General features: G+C 42.3%; 2 protein-coding genes across 3 annotated transcripts in view; one reads left to right on the top strand and one right to left on the bottom strand.

The window, feature by feature from the left end:
- Positions 1-3,327: 3,327 nt before the first annotated feature.
- Positions 3,328-6,267, bottom strand: PPP1R3G (protein phosphatase 1 regulatory subunit 3G). The gene has a single exon (XM_050940218.1). It carries the CDS (start codon positions 5,947-5,949, stop codon positions 4,963-4,965), a length of 987 nt encoding a protein of 328 aa, XP_050796175.1. The 5' UTR covers positions 5,950-6,267; the 3' UTR covers positions 3,328-4,962.
- Positions 6,268-6,407: 140 nt separating this feature from the next.
- RPP40 (ribonuclease P/MRP subunit p40) overlaps positions 6,408-16,371 on the top strand; it is a 46,243-nt gene continuing 36,279 nt past the window's right edge. The window contains exons 1-2 of one of the 2 annotated variants that reach the window (XM_050940204.1): positions 6,408-6,691; positions 12,723-12,869. In XM_050940204.1, the coding sequence (XP_050796161.1) occupies positions 12,833-12,869 (37 nt within the window). In that variant the 5' untranslated portion in view covers positions 6,408-6,691; positions 12,723-12,832. The remainder of the gene's footprint in view (positions 6,692-12,722; positions 12,870-16,371) is intronic. The other variant, XM_050940203.1, reaches the window with a different exon arrangement.

Raw genomic sequence — 16,371 nt, 5'->3', positions numbered from 1 at the left:
TCTTAAGGTGACACAATGTGTCAATATTGACGTTTAACCCCAGTTATCTTGCTTAGTCCCACCATCAGAGTTTATGGTGTTAGAAATACTTGATTTTTAATAAACATATCTGTCCAGTCTGAATTTATTACATATACCAGCAGCACTAACGTCCAGTGGATTACACATAGGTTCTAGCACTCAGACAGAGTCTAACTCTGGTTTTGACACTGACTTCTTGGGAAATCTTTGGCAAGTCGCTCTCTCTCTGTAGGCCTGTTACCTCATCTGTGAGAATGCGGAGAATCATGCTGATGCAATCTTTGAAAAGTGCTTTGAAATCTACAGCTGAAAGAAATGCAACATACTGTCTTGCTGAAAATTGTGAGAGAGTCAGTAGAGAGTGTCCCCATCCTATTTTTACTTTAAAAAAAAAAAAGCACTTTAGCATTTAATATTGAAAAAAGTGTCTTGTCCATTGCCAAAGCAGAAGGATTTTTTTTTTTAATAGTAGTGTCAGCAAGATTGTAGGTAGGTACAGATATGCTAGCTGTAATTTAAAAATTACATCTCACATCTTGAACTTTTAGACTGCTTGGCTAGGCGGTGTGGGAGGGAGGGGATTTTTACTCTAAAGGTGACCAGCAAAGGTAAAAGACCGCTTTCTTGACTTGGTCCTTTATGATGTTTAAAGGAAGACAAAAAGTCTCTGCGCTTTGTTGCCTTCTTTTTTTTTTTAAACAGTTACACTCTATCCTGTTTTTCCTGAAAGGCTATATGGATGACTGTGCTACTGGTGAGCTCATATCACATATACCATGGATGTGAAACACCATTAATTTAGAGGGTAAGTCATTTATATTCATATGTTTTAAATGCTTGTTAATATCTATAACCTGTAACTCATTCAGCACCCTAACTGCTTTTCTGGGAGTTGAGACAGTTCTGTATCTGGATCCCCAGCAAAACCAGGGAAGAACAGATCAAGGAATACCTATCTTTTCCTATTTGAATAAGTATAAGGTATGGGATGTTAAGTTAATGTTCTGGAAAGTTCTGCCATTTTGGAGAGCAACTCTGCAAAACTTTGCCAGAGTTTGTTGCATACCAGAGAACATTCTGACCTGCTGTGAATAATACTGCCCTGACAGCAGGATTCTTGGACATAGCAGCTACCATCTCTGCTCGCCCCCCCCCAACCCCCCCCTGCATCCTGGGCTAGGTTTAACCTTTAATAGTCAGTTTAAAAATATATATTTTTAATTATTCTTTTGATGATGTAATTCAGTAAAGAATTGGGCTCAATACTTTTAGCATCATACCTCAGCTGTAATGGCATAAATTTCAAGTAGTAACAATCTAATGTTTTATGCGTTTACCATTTTAAAAAACTAGATCAGCTCACATATTCCTATGTAGTATCCTGTTTATACTACATATTTTTACTATCCCCAATACATTAACTCCTTTAAACCATTTCACTATTTTCCTTTTTAAAATATATGGACTTGGTGCATATCGGGGGGGGGGGAGAGGGGAGTATATACTTAACTTGTAGAATTACTACTGGGATTTCTCTTTCAGTTTATATTTATATAACTTACTGTGTACAACCTCAAACACATTTTGAAGTACTGTACAGTATTACAATAAGTCGAGTATGAAACATTCCCAAGTAATTCCATTGAAAATTGGTGTTTTTGTTATGCTAAAAAGGCCTCATACACACTGAAAGTCTAATGCGTCATGCTAGGTACTTACAATATTGTAGTGCCCTAACATAGGTGAATCACGATTTATTCCTATGTCTCAGACAGGATTAAACCATGTTTTAGCAATTAACCATGAATGCTGCTCACAGACCTGCAAAGTCCAAGGTTAGAGTGTGATTCACTAACAAGAGTCTGACCCTGTCTACACTGCAAAATCAAACTGTGTTTTAATCTTTAGGGGGCACTATCATGTTGTAATTGAGTATTCCATTAAGTTAGCTTTCCATAATGTAGACACGCCTTGAAGCATCCGGTTCTATAAATTACAGCTCCATGCACCTACACAACATATATCAGTCATCTAAATGTAAAAAGTCATACTTTTCCATGCTACTTATCTTTTTACACCACTTAGATGTTAGCGAATGGGGTGTCTTACAAAGTTGTACTGACAAATGACCGAACACATGCTTTCATACTAAACAGAATAAGGTACTATAAATACCTACAGAAATGCGGCTATGAATATAGCATGAAGAGGGCTAAAGGAAACCATTTATTTTCACTCATTAGTAAGGACCATGGGAAACTAAGACCTGACTCTACTTCATAAAACCATTCCTCAGGTAAAAGCAGCAAAGAATCCTGTGGCACCTTATAGACTAACAGACGTTTTGGAGCATGAGCTTTCGTGGGTGTATTACACCCACGAATACACCCAGGAAAGCTCATGCTCCAAAACGTCTGTTAGTCTATAAGGTGCCACAGGATTCTTTGCTGCTTTTACAGATCCAGACTAACACGGCTACCCTCTGATACATTCCTCAGGTAGTCATCCCTAACAAAAATATTTACCCATGCCAAATTGTACAAAAATCCATGTAACAACTGGGCATCATACTATTGAAAATTTCACACTTGTGTGATGTAGTTAGGTCAACCTAATCACCTCTGTAGGCACAGCATGATTGACAGTAGAATTGTTTCATCAACCTACCTAGTACCTCTCAAGGGTGGTGGATTTACTACAGCAACAGAAACTCCTTCACTGTAGTGCCTACACAGGGGTGGCCAACCTGAGCCTGAGAAGGAGCCAGACTTTACCAATGTACATTGCCAAAGAGCCACAGTAATACAAGAGCAGCTCCCCATCAGCTCCCCAACCCCGCTCCCAACGCCTCCCACCCACCAGCAGCCCCACTGATCACTGCCTCCCATTCCCTTCACACACCTCCAGATCAGCTGTTTCGTGTCATCCAGAAGGCTCTGGGGAGGAGCAAGGGCATGGCGGGCTGGGGGGAGGGGGATAGGAAGGGGTGGAGGGTGGGCAGGGCCTGTGGCAGAGCTAGAGCTTGAGCAGTGACCACCCCTCCGCACATTGGAAAGTTGGCACCTGTAGCTCCAGCTCTGGAGTCAGGGCTATACAAGGAACCGTATATTAACCTCTGAAGAGCTCAATGTGGCTCTGGAGCCACAGGTTGGCCACCCTGTGGCCTACACTGTAGTGCTACAGAGGCGTGACTGCAGTGCTGCAACTGTGCTGTTCTAGTGCCTGTAGTGTAGACATACCGTTAGAAAAACCATCACTATTTTAAATTTCTAGATCTTTCATTATGAAAAAAAAGCAACATGTGTGTGTGTGTGTTAGGCAAGACTATTTTAACAAAGATTAGCCAGAGCTATACATGAACTTTATAAAATAAGGCCGTGTTATGTGGGAACTGCATTAGCCATTGAACAGTGTCAAAGTGCACCAACTTACAAGGAAAAAAAAGGATATTTTCTGTCATTCGGGGCCTCCAAACCTACAGCAAAGATGGGACACAAATAAACCATAAAGCGCTCACATATGAAAGTTATATTATGGACTCCATTGAATTAACAATAGGGTGGAAGACTGATGTCATATTATGTTGTTTTTGGAAAGGGGTGAAAGAATTAAGCCCCTCATTTGAATGTGTGAAGACTGCTGACTGAACTCAAGCCTTTACGTTCCTCCACAGTCTGGCAACAACATATGTGCTTGACTTTAAGTGCTTGAGTAGCCTTACTGACTACTCACGAGTAAAGTTAAACATAAGAACAGCCATACTGGGTCAGACCAATAGTCCATCTAAAGCAGTATCCTCCTGTCTTTTGACAGCAGCCAATGCCAGGTGCGTCAGAGGGGATGAACTGAGCAGGAATCAAGTAATCCATCCCCTGTCATCCACTCCCAGCTTCTGGCAATCAGAGGCTAGGGACATCCAAAGAGCCATTGATGGACCTATTTTCCATGAACTTATCCAATTCTTTTAACCCATGTGTTTGCAGAATCAAGACCTAAGAATTAAGGGGCGTTGCGGATTGACCCTCACCCAGTTCTCCCTCTCAAAAAAGAGTTGGATTTCTGCAAGCCATAATGACAACTCCATTTTTGCCTACATCTATCCCTGTTTCTAGGAAATGCCTACATACCCATAAAAGGAAAAGTGCATGCATTATCTGTCAGTCCAAAGAGAAATGCCTAATGCATAAGCATAGCACAGTCACAACACTGGATTTAAAGTTCTCTCCTTAAATTCAGTGTATTAAATAGGAAACTTCATATAAGGCACCATCATCTTCAAGTTAGACACATTGTTTTTTAAAAAATAAATCACAAAAATATCTTGTTTCTAGTTCTTTAACCAACTTTAAAGAGAAAAGTACGTGAGAGGAAACTCTGTGACTTCTTGCAGCTCCTGAGAGTTCATTTCCTTTACAAAAATGATGAATTAACAATACCAGAACCAACAGGTCAGACCTAACTTTGTCTACAACTTTAAGGCTGATGGAAAGAGGCCCCTGCCCCTGGATCAGTCAGCTCTTTAATTAAACAAAACAAGCCACAGTCTAATGGAAGGCTCAGAAACCAGTGACTATGCAGCAGGAACGTGGCACAGAGTTGTTCTAGGGTGCGAGGACAAGGAATGGGACACTGCAGTGGTTTCTGACAGCTAAGGCTTGGCTTGGCACAATGGTCGCTTTCTGCTCAAGGGCAGGACATTCATAGGCTGCTTGTTGCCACACCCTACCCACCGCAGGCTCGGCACAATGGGTGGGTGCAACCAGGCTCCCTGCAAGGCGCTAGCTGGCTGGCAGCTTGTTTGCCCCCAAACTAGGCTCAGGGCTGGGGGCTGCTTTTGCTCCCAATCTGGGCAATGCTGGTTTGCTGCCGGGCTAAGCTGAAGGCAGGAGCGGCCCCAGGCTGGAGAGTGCTGGGGTGGTTCCCGGCGGTGCCAGGCGACGCTCAGTAGAGGGGTCCGGTGGGGTCGCCCTGGTCGGTGTCTGTGCTGGGCGCTGCGGGGAGCCCCCAGGGGGCGGGGCGGCAGCAGCGCAGGGTGTAGTTGCTGCCCCCGTTGTTGTCCCAGTACTCGCCCTGCTGGCTGCGGTAACAGACGGCGAAGTGCACGGCGGAGCCCTCCAGCAGGCCGGGCGGGGTGCACAGGCTGAAGTGGAAGCGCTCGGTAGGGGGGTCGCTCCCCTCGGGGCCGGACAGGGGCTGGGCCGCGGCGTCCAGGAAGGAGCGCCACTCGTTGAAGGTGTAGCGCACCGTCACCTCCTTGGGGCCCGGGCAGCTCAGCACCCGCACGGTGCCCCGCACGTCCAGGGCCGCCGCGGGCTGGCCCAGGCGCTCCAGACACACCCGCTCCCGCTGCAGCCGCTCGGCCGCCGCCACCTCCCCGGCGGGCTGGAAGTCGGGCACGAGCTCCAGGGGGGCAGGCGGCGGGCGGGCCCCGCAGCCCAGGCCGAGCGCGGCGCTGAACTCCTCCCGGGGCAGGCGCCGCAGGCGGGAGAGCACGGCGGGCGGCACCTGCGGCTCTTCCGCCGCGCTGAAGTGCTTCACGCTGGCCAGGTTCAGCCCCAACGAGTCCGCGAACTGCACCCGCTTCTTGCACTTGGTGCAGCAGCCCCCGCTGCCCTCCTCCGGCGGCGGGAAGAGCCTGGCGGCCGCCAGGCTGGGGCTAGCGGGCAGCGACAGAGACCGCCCCCCGCGGCGGCGCAGCCCCAGCAGCAGCTCCCCATCCTCCGGCGGGGCAGAGGCTCCAGCCCGCTGCGGCTCGCCCCAGGGCTCCTGCAGAGGCAGCGCAGCCGCCGCCCCCTCTTGCTCTTGCTCTGCGGAGCTGCCTCGCCAGGGGTCCCGTGGGAGCAGCCGAGCCGTCCTCTCTTGCTGGCGGCCCCCGAAAGGCGCTAGCATTTGCTCCAAGCCCAGCAGTCCGGAGTCCCGGCCTTCCATGGCATGTCGCCCTCGCCCCCGGCCCCTCCCCGGGAGACTCCGCGGCTGCTGCTGGCCCTGTCCCGGCCGGGGCTTGCGCTGGCTAAGGCGGTGGGGTCGTTTTATCGCCTTTGCCTTGCAGCGGAGTCATGGTGGGGGGGGGGAAGCGCCACTGTCCCCCCCGGGGGCTCCTGGCGGCAGAGGTGGAGCCTCGGGAGAAATCAAACCGCAGGCTGCCAGCCACGTCCCCAGCCCTGCCAGAGCCAGGGGGCGAAGGGGCAGAGCGGACCCAGCGCCGCGGACAGGCTCGGAGAACTTTCCGTGCGCAGCGTGTTTGGCCGAACACGCCCACCTCGGCGGGAGGCGCTGCCCGCCCAGCCGCGGCTTCCGAACCAGGGGAGGGCGCTGGCGTCTCCACAGCAGCAGCTCCAGGAAGAGCCCAAAAGTGGTATCGGATAAAGGGAGGAGCGGCCCACCGAGTTGTCCCTGCAGGGCCCTGAGATAGCTGGTGATTTGCTTTGTGCTCCCAAGCACGAGCCCCTCTAGATCTGTCGGGGTCAGCCAGCAATGCCCTTCACCTCGCGCAGCTGCAATGCTAGTGTCAGTATTGCAATGCCTTAGGCCAGGGGTATGCAGGTCTCCTCTACATATTTGGCAAGTTTTATAATAGGTTACATAAAAAAGCCCTAGTGAAGTCAGGCTTTCTAAAACTTCATACAGACAATGACTTGTTTATACTGCTTTATATACGATACACTGAAATGTAAGTACAATAGTTATATTCCAAATGATTTATTTTTTAATATGATACAAATGTAGGCAATTTTTCTGTATTAGTGTGGTGTGGCACTTGTAATTTTATGTCTGAGTTTGTAGGCAAGGAGTTTTTAAGTGTGGTGAAACTTGCGGGTATGCAAGACAAATCAGACTCCTGAAAGGGATACAGAAATCTGGAAAGGTTAAGAGCCACTGCCCTAGGCCATTGCTTGTATAAAAGCAGGGCACAATGGTCCAAGCTACCCCATAGTTAGTCTCACATTCCAGCTACCAGGTTTGATACTGCTTCAGGGAATCTATGATGCTACCACAGGCAAAAGTAATTTAAGCCCTGGTCCCGCAACAGGCTCTCTGCATAGGTGATTGACCTCAATACAGTAAATACAGCAACTTCTTGGCAAAAAGTGTCTTGGCAAAAAGCGATTTAAAGCTGTCCCTTTTTGTCTTTGTGATACACAAAGGCCTGGGGGAAGGGATTTACTGTTACTGCTTTTTAAAGTTTTTGCTTCTGATTTTTTTAATGTAGAAATATCAGGACGGGTACATCTAGTCTTCCTGATTTTGCCAGAGAACTCACTGGGGGTATTCGGATCTTTCTGCTGGCCTTAATTGAAGAGAGTGTTGAATCTTTAACAAAAACTTTGTCATCAGGCCATTTGAGTAAAAAAGAAATAGAATCAAAACATTTTAAACAGGTTTCCCACTTCAGTTAAGTTGTGGAATTTAACTTCTATTACACATACTTAACTTCTGTGGAACACCGTCAGAATCCTATCAGTTCTCCACTAATGCTTGGGCCAGGATTTTTCAAAAGCGGCCTTTGATTTTGGGTGCCCTGCTGGAGATCTCTTGGGCCTGATTTTCAAAAGTGCCACACTCCAGGTCCAGTTGAAGTCTGTATGAGTAGCAGATGCTTCCAGTGCTGCCAACTTTTTTATTATTTTATCACAAGTCTCATGATATTTGATGTTTTTCGTTTACAGGGATGTGATTATATGAGAACCTCTGCTTTCATTTTTTTAAGAAAATTTCTAGATTCTCATAATTAAAGAGAAATACTTGAAAACAAGAACCCTGAAGTCTCAAAAACTAAAAAAATCAAAATGAAAAGAATCCCAAAGGTATTAGTCTTTTAAAGTCACATGATTTTTAAGCCACTAGTTACTTTTTTCTTCTTCTTCTTCTTTTTTTTTTTTTTTTTTTTGCCAGACTTGTGATTTTTGAACACTGACCCAGATCCTTAAACATATTTAGGCTCCTAATTTCCACTGAAATCAATAGAAGTTAGGAGCCTCTGAAAAAATGAGCCTTAGTGTTGGCAATACTGTGCTCCTGTGAAAACTATGCCCAAGGAGTCTGAAGGTGCACAGGCCCCTTTTGAAAATCTAGTCATAGAGTTTTCTAAGTTATTTATAATGTTAAAAAAACACACACAGAAAAAGTTTGACTTCAGAAAAACCGTACAAACATTTTTCCCTCTGTAGGCCATTTTTAGCTAAATACTGCATGTTAAATGATAGCACCACAATAAGGATTTTATTGTGGATTTTTTATTAGGATTTTTGGAGTCAATGCCCTTGCATATCTGGGAAGTTTTCCAAAATTAAACGGGTATTTAGTACATGTTACAGCTGTCATCTTTAGATAGTTCTGTTGGTGAAAGTACAATTCCTCTCCTCCACCTCACCTTTTTCAGGACAGAGATACTAGAAATCCATATGCAAGTAACATCACTTTCTGGAGATCTAGGTTCTCTCCATGGATCAAGATAATTTTCTGAAGAAATTAAGATTTATTTTTAATTAAATTTCATTTCAATTGCAAAAATAACCTTCCAAAGGTGAACTGATGAGATACTGTTCTACTATGTGGGCAGCCTGTCTCTCAGAGAGAGGCAAACTGCTCCCATTCATCTCATCTGGTGTTAAAGACAAATGGACACCATTGAAATATTAACTGTCTTTGCAGCAGTCATCTAGTATGGCTAGATAGTTCATTCATTTGAAAGAATATTTCCACAGGAATAAGGGTGCAAGCTTATGCTATTGAAGAGTAGAACCACTAATGTTGAGATAAGTTATTTAAAATTTCCCAGTAACCTGATTCCTTCTGTAATTTCTGTCATTGTAATCAGTTTTTACCAATAACTAGTTCTGGAGCATGCAAGAAAGAAACTAATTTTCAGCCTAGTCTTGTGTGATACACAGGAACTGGTTCAGAGAATAACTAGGAAAACAGATGGTCACTGTTGCTCAGGATACATTGTTTGGCTATCATGGATTAAGAATGGGAGTCAGCAATGGACAACACCTTAACATAAGAATGGAGCTTTTTCTTCTGAAACGCTGATAAACTTAAAAAATAGGCTGAAAGGCCTACTAAAATACCTGAAATGATCAGGTTAAGTCATATTGGTGCAAACACCAGTCTGCACCAATGCAGTTTATTTACCTTAAGGATTTATACAGTGTACTACTTGTGCAACTTCAGTGTAGTTACGCCATTGAAAATGTATCTAATTAAGACACACCTTTACACCCTGATCCTGAAAACACTTTCAGACATGCTTAACTTTACACACTTAAGAAGTCCCTCTGAAGTCAATGAAATAACTCTTGTGCACAAAGTTAAGCACATATGTAAATGCTTGTAGGATTGGGCCATAATTCATAGAATCTAGCTGAAGGCTATTCAAAAACACTATATATAAAACAATATTTCAATGGTGTCCATTTGTCTTTAACACCAGATGAGATGAATGGGAGCAACAAGGAGTGAATAAAATGTGTCTAAATAATGAGGTATGGAATATTATAACTCTTGGATACTATACATATATTCAGTAAGGTCAGATCAATATAGCTTCTGTAAGGTCAAATTTGTGCTGATTTACTATGTTAGAATTCTCTGAAAGAGACGCATAAATAAAATACTGACTCTGTTGTTTGAATTTTCAAATAGCTTTTGACAAGGTCTCCCAAGAAAGGGAGACTGTTTCTGGGGAAAAACAGCAGGATAAAGGAAAAATCCTATTGCAGTGTTGCCAACTGTCACAGTATTTGACGTTTTTTTCTTAAAATTCCAGCTTCTGGAGACATGTGATAACGTAAGACTCTCAGCTTTCATTTTTAAACAAAAGTAAATTTCTAGATATCATGGTTATGGAGAAAAGTTCTAAACCATTATCTTTAAAGGTTCAAAAAAGTATTATCCCATTTTAGAGATGGTGAGATCCACAAAGATACTTAGGCACCCAGATTTAGGTGCCAAAATCTCTGGTGTTTTAGGCTCCAGTGCAATCCAGAAAACTCCTGGCAAACCCTGTAGGTGCCCAAGTTTTCAGGGTAAAAGTTTCCCCAGTGCCTATGTTTCTGTCTGTGAGCATGTGCACCGCCTCCTTACTGTAATTATCCAGATGTCTATCTCCTCCCAAGCCCCAGAGCAATTCACAAACTGGGAGAAGACAGACACATGCTGGGCCAGATCCGGTAGGAGTGTTCAGAGGCCACCTACTGGTTTGGGTTTCATTCACAATTTGGTCACCAGAGGAGGAGAAGGTGGTGGCAGTGCTACCCATCTTATAACTTTTAGCCCAATGGCTAGAACATTTCCTGGAGACCCAGGTTCAATTCTCCCCTCTCAGCCAGAGAGGGAGAAAGACTGAGAGTCTCCTACCTCTTTGGAAATTGCTCCGACCAATGAGATATGGAAAAGTCTGATATGAGACTCCCTCAGTATCTCCTGTTGAAGTGTTCCTCTATGAATAAATAATGAGAGAGTGATTTGAGGAGGGGAACTGGACTCTGGGTTTCCCACTTCCCAAGTGGGTTCCTTAACCACTGAACTACAGAGTCTCTCTGTGTGGCCCAATGACTGTTCCACTGTGGATAAATACTTAAATACTCATTTGTGGATCTGTGTCTGGACCTACCTCCCTAACTCCTCATCTTATGCTTGCTCCACAAAAGCATTCTGCCTCTGCTGTTAATGTTAATTAATATGTTTGTTAATGATTTGGTAGGGGAAGGAGCAGTGAAATTTGCTGATGACACAAAACTATTTAGATCAGTAAAAAAATAGGATTGTAGGAAAAACCTCCAGAAAAATCTAACCAAACGCAGGATAGTACAACAGCAGCTGAATTTTAATTTTGATAAATGCAGGGTAATGCATATTGAAATGAATAATCTATATTTCTCCTAATAATATCCCCATGACTGTGCTAAATGGTCTGCAAAGAGGATTGCCATTCATAAGAATTCTGTGCAAGGAATAAGGCAGTAGGAATTAATATTGGATCAAAATCTATTTAAGCATTAAATCAGGTAGTTATGGAGATCATGGGAATTTAAAAATTCTGAGGGCCAAGTAAATTGTTTGTTAGTATTTCCAAAGCAGGTGGAGTTTGAACTCTTAAGTCTAAGGGTTATATCCTCAGCTAGTGTAAATTGTCATAGCTGCTGGAACTATGAGGATCTGCCCCCCGGCCTTTAATATGCTCTCTATTCAAAACATTTCCAAATGGACTCTTTGAAATAAAAGTTTTAAAAGTGATAGTTCACAAGACTAGATCGTTGAAGAGCATAAGCAAATCTGATCAATGGTTTTTCAAAGCCTACTCATTCATCAAGTTATTTTTGTAAAATCTTTGGTTCAGCTGGAGAATTTTTGTCATTGGAGGTGATTCATTTTTGACTAATTATATGAACAATGTCATGGAGAGGTAATAGCAATGAGGGTTGCATTATGAAGTTTGAGAGGAAGAAGAGTCTTATGATTAATGAACTGGACTGAGTCTCAGGTGATCTTGATTCAGTTCCTGCCTCTGCTACAGACTTTGGGCAAGACATTTATCTGGCAGTGCCTCAGTTCTCCATCTGCAACATGGCAATAGCGAGATTTCCCTTGTCTTATCTGTTTAGGCCCTGATCTTGCAAACACTTACATACTTCACTTGAAGCATTTGAGTCAAACATATGGTTAGTATTTATTGGATTGGGGCCTTAGACTAGAAGCTTGTCAGGGCAGGAACTCTCTCATACTCTGTACAGTGCCCAGCACAGTGGAGCCCAACCTTGTTTGGAGGCTCCAGGCACTACGGAAATACAAATAAATAATTATAATAAGGCTGATTCAGAACACAGTTTTCCTCCTCCTCCCTCTTTGGAAGTGAAATATGAAAACTCCTCATGCCTTTGCATTTTTCAAGTTGTCTCATTGGTAACTATTATATGTTCTTGGAAAAAACAAACTTAGTACTTTATGGCCCTGATTCAGCAAAGAAAGTAAACAACTGCTTAACTTTAATCCACTGAACACAGTGGGAAAATTCATGTGCTTAAGTGCAGTGCTGAATCATAGCCTTTGAGATTAAAAAACTTAAATTGGTTTATTTGGAAAATATTTGCAAACTAAGTCCTGCCAGTCCTGCAAACACTAAGGCACATGCTTAACTTTACTACCATGAAGCAGGCCCACTGAAGTTAGGGATCAGGGCTTAATGTTTTTGTCTGTCCCTCTGTTGGCCCAACCAAATCACTTACCCGTACAAAACTTGATGCGCTGGCAGTGGATTGTGACATTGTCTCTTGACTCCTCCAGTTTTCATGTTCAGGGATAGTAAAAATATATCCAGTTCTCCATCAATGAATCCAATGGAGAAAAGAAAATCATCTGAAAGTATTAAAGTGAGATAGGGGATTTCAGTGGGACCTAGCCATTGTGTTATACTAAGTTACTTAGTGGCTTTATTGCCAGCCTATTCAATTGAAATGTTATAGTATCTTGCAACATTAGTATTGCACTGGGGAAGGGAGAGGGAATCAATAAACCTTGGGGGGAAAAGTCTGGTAAACTTGCCTTAAGAGGGAAAATAATCTGTAAACCCTTGGGGTGGGAGGTCTGGTAAACTTGCTTTAAGAAGCCCTTTCACAATTGGAGGGATTGACTCAAAATATCATATTCACTTCACCTTTCATTTATCTTATTGCCTCAATGTTCGTGTGTCTCTTTTCCAGGACAAAGCTTATTTTGGTTTAGGACAAACAGTGGAGGATAGAAACAGCCTGTTAATTGTCTGGAGTGGCTTCAGTTAATTCCCTCATATTGTAGCCATCTCAGGACTAACATGTACCATACATTTTATTCCATACAACAGAATGAAGGTAATTTATATACTGATGAAAGGAAAATATGAGAAGTTCTTTCATTTCAGAACTGTCACTAGGAATTCTATTTTCAGTAGCCCACGATGTTTGATTTCTGAATCGGTTACATTATTCCATGAAAATAAAACTTTATTGCAGATGCCCTGTCCAGAGGCTCAGTCCTTTGGGAGGCAGTGCTGCTGTTGGATGTGTGGTTTAACAAAGATAAATCTGTTTGAATCAGTAACCACCACATGAACAGAAAAGGAAGACAAAATTGTTTGTCTACAGTCATCCAGCTTCAAATCCCTGGAGAAGGGATGAGCTATATCTAGACTAGAAAATTAAATTTGCTTACTCAGTTGCCACTGTTTCAGATAACCATCCAATTTAATCAGGAATCAATTCAAGCAGCCTGTTGATTATTCCTCTATAACTATTTCGATCATGGCTTCAATCTCCACATCCTAAATTGATAGATTTCCCAGCAGTCCCAAGGAAGGTATTCTATTAATAAACATACAGGTTACAAAGACTCAAATCTCTTCAGTGACCTCACCAGTTCCCCCCTCACATCTTGTCTAAGGAAATCCCTAATGACAGAGGCTTATCAGAAAACATTAATGAGATAACTATTGTATTATATTAACATAAATATCAGAGAAGTCCTGGTGAAGTGAACATGTGTGTATATATTAGAGAGAGAGAAACATCAGCAGTTTGTGCACAGAATGAATATTCAAATCTGACTTCAGATTCCCACATCTCGCTTCAGATTCTTCCAGCATTAGTTCTGAACTGTTTTGTTTACCCATATTTAACTTAGTCTTGGGACTTGAACTTTGAAAATGTATGTTTTTGCATTAAGTTGGTTTTCCAGAGATAAAATTGTGTCATGAATACTCTTGTTTTCAGGACAGCTTATTTTAACAGATCTGTCATTCCTATGTAGATGGCATGTTGGGATATTAATATCCTCTTAAATTATTTTTAAACTATTAATACTTCATGTCCTTGGGGAATGTTATCTGCAAACATAGCATCTTTGTATCTTTGCTAAGATTTTAGGGTTTTAGTTTTATCAGTTTGTGAGGATTTCCAAGTATTGGATGTAAAGATTCCATCAGGTTATGAGTTCCTGCTATATTCCAGTGTAAAACCTGTATCACAGATCTTTCCAGGTTATACTGTTTGATTAGAGTTTATTTAAATATATGTGTATTCCTTCCTGTTTCGAAGCTTATACAGAGAGTTTATTAGAACATTTTCTTATTTTTAAACTAGTTTTCTTCTCTATTAAACAAAATTGAATAGCTTTAATCCATAAAGGCACAGATTAGTTTTGTTCTTGAAGAAGCGGGTATTGAACTTAAAAAGTGTTCAGTATGCCTTGAAAGGAATAGCAGAAACTATTACAGTTTCCAAAGGGACTGAGAGGGATTTAATCTGAATTTCTGCCAGATGTTCAGGATACAAAACCTCATACGTTCTACTGGAGCCCTTCAGACAATGGCAGAAATCTCTCATCCTTCAGGGCTGCCAAGTATTATGAAGTGTTCCATCCACTTTTAACCAGTGACTTACATCAACAATGATGTATGAGAAATGGAGATACTTTGAATTTATGAATATCCTATTTGTCTGATTCATGGCAATGATTGCGTTTCCCATGGTGATCGGTGATCAATGATTGGTGATTCTAAATCTTGTGTTATTTGTGCCATGTATGTGGCAATAGGGCAAGGAATCTCTTTATTTTGGGTGAAATCCTGACCCTCTTAAAGTCCAGTGGCATTTCTCTTTGTGTCTTGTGCAGAACTGAGCACACTGTTTGTGCTGAACAAATACATAATAAAAAAGGGAATTATCACATTATCCTTTGTTTCCCAAAAACAGTGTGCAAAAGATTCCAAGCACTTTGGGGGAAATTTAAACTGAGAACAGAGTTCGACTGAAATTTAACAAAAATAGCTTTTGCACAAATCTTAATTTGACTGTAATTTTATGCATATTTGGATTATTTTGTTGGTGTTAAATTGCAGTGTTATGCATCTGTGTTTTGGGAGATATTTATTTAAACTTTCCCATGTATGTAGTATATTAAAAACCTTATTTGTTAAAGTCATGCTTGTCAGACTTTTCAATCAGCTAATGTTATTGTGGTCAGAGAAATATCTATGTAAAAATGACTCCTTCTGGTGGAGATTTGCAGCTGTGTTCATGAAGTTCTGTGCAAGTAGCAGGAGCCTTTGAAAAGGGCACAGCTCTATGACAAGGTCTGTCAGAGTGATTGGCAAAAAAAAATATATACTCAACTACTGAAAAAATGTTTTCAGCATAGCGGGATTTTTTTTAAAATGCTGCTTTCTGACATGCTGTCACAGAGCCACATCCATTCAAAGGCTCCCACTATTTACAAAGAACAGCAGCCACGGTAGTGGAACACTTTGAAGTAGAAACTACCTGCTGAGTCAGACAGCTCGGGGCAGAGCATCAAAGGGGGATGTGTTTGGACTCCAAGCAGCTTGAACATTCAATTATTTAATTTTAAAGATATCATCTTCACCACCCACTCAAGCCCTCAATGAAGTTGGAGGTAGAATTTTGGATAGATTAATGGGTTTACATAGCCCGCATAGCGTATCGTGATAAATATGGGAGAAGATCTGTTGTCAATAGCCCATACATTTCTAATGTGCAAAGAATTTATTTTAGAAAGTACGGTAACTATGATCAAGCTAGAATAATAACCCCAGCCATCCATGTTCTCTTCCCTTGCAAGGCCATGTCACAGCGGTCTCTATGTCCACACTAACTTGTGGTGATAGAGAGTTCAAAGAGAAGGTGACCTGTTTGAAGTGCTGTTGAAGGATCATAATCAGAATTTAGCTGGTGTGAGGATGAACAGTAATGGCCAGTTAAAGAAGCCAGACTAATAGGGGTGTAAAAATTCCCCTGTCCTCTCTTGTACAAGAGGTTGTAAGGGAGCAAGAACCAGTTTGGGGACAGAGATCCCCACCCATTCAGTTCTAAGATTGGGTTCCTTCCCCAGTGACAGCCTCTGAGAGGCAGAAGTATGCAACATGCCCAGTAAGAACTGTGGTGCTAGCACTGAGAGCTACTGTCATGGGCCCTTCTTTGATCATAAATAGTTTTTAGTGTAAGGAAAATCTCTCCCCAGGTAGTTTGCAAACCTAAGATGGGGAAAAGTATAAAAGAAAGGCATTAAATGGGAAATGTTTTGAGTAGCAGAAACATCTTGTTGAAATGGAAGTAGAATTCTAATATATGCTTGAAGACTCTTTCGCTGGCCTGGGACCCTCTTCAGAGAAATCACAGCTTTAAATGAAGCTATTTTATAAGGAAAGTTTAAATACCGAAGATTAATCTTAAATAGAAAGTGATGATCTACGCAGTGATATGTCCTCTGTTGGGTTACATATCTGCCCTTGTAGGTAGATGGACTCATTATTGTCATTACATTTTAACTGCTATGATGTTTCACGGCCTTGGTAAACAT

This window comes from Gopherus flavomarginatus, chromosome 2 (assembly GCF_025201925.1).
Source record: "Gopherus flavomarginatus isolate rGopFla2 chromosome 2, rGopFla2.mat.asm, whole genome shotgun sequence".
NCBI classification, from domain to species: domain Eukaryota; kingdom Metazoa; phylum Chordata; order Testudines; family Testudinidae; genus Gopherus; species Gopherus flavomarginatus.
The sequence above is the reverse complement of the archived record's forward strand: the minus strand, read 5'-3'. Positions and strand labels throughout refer to the sequence as shown.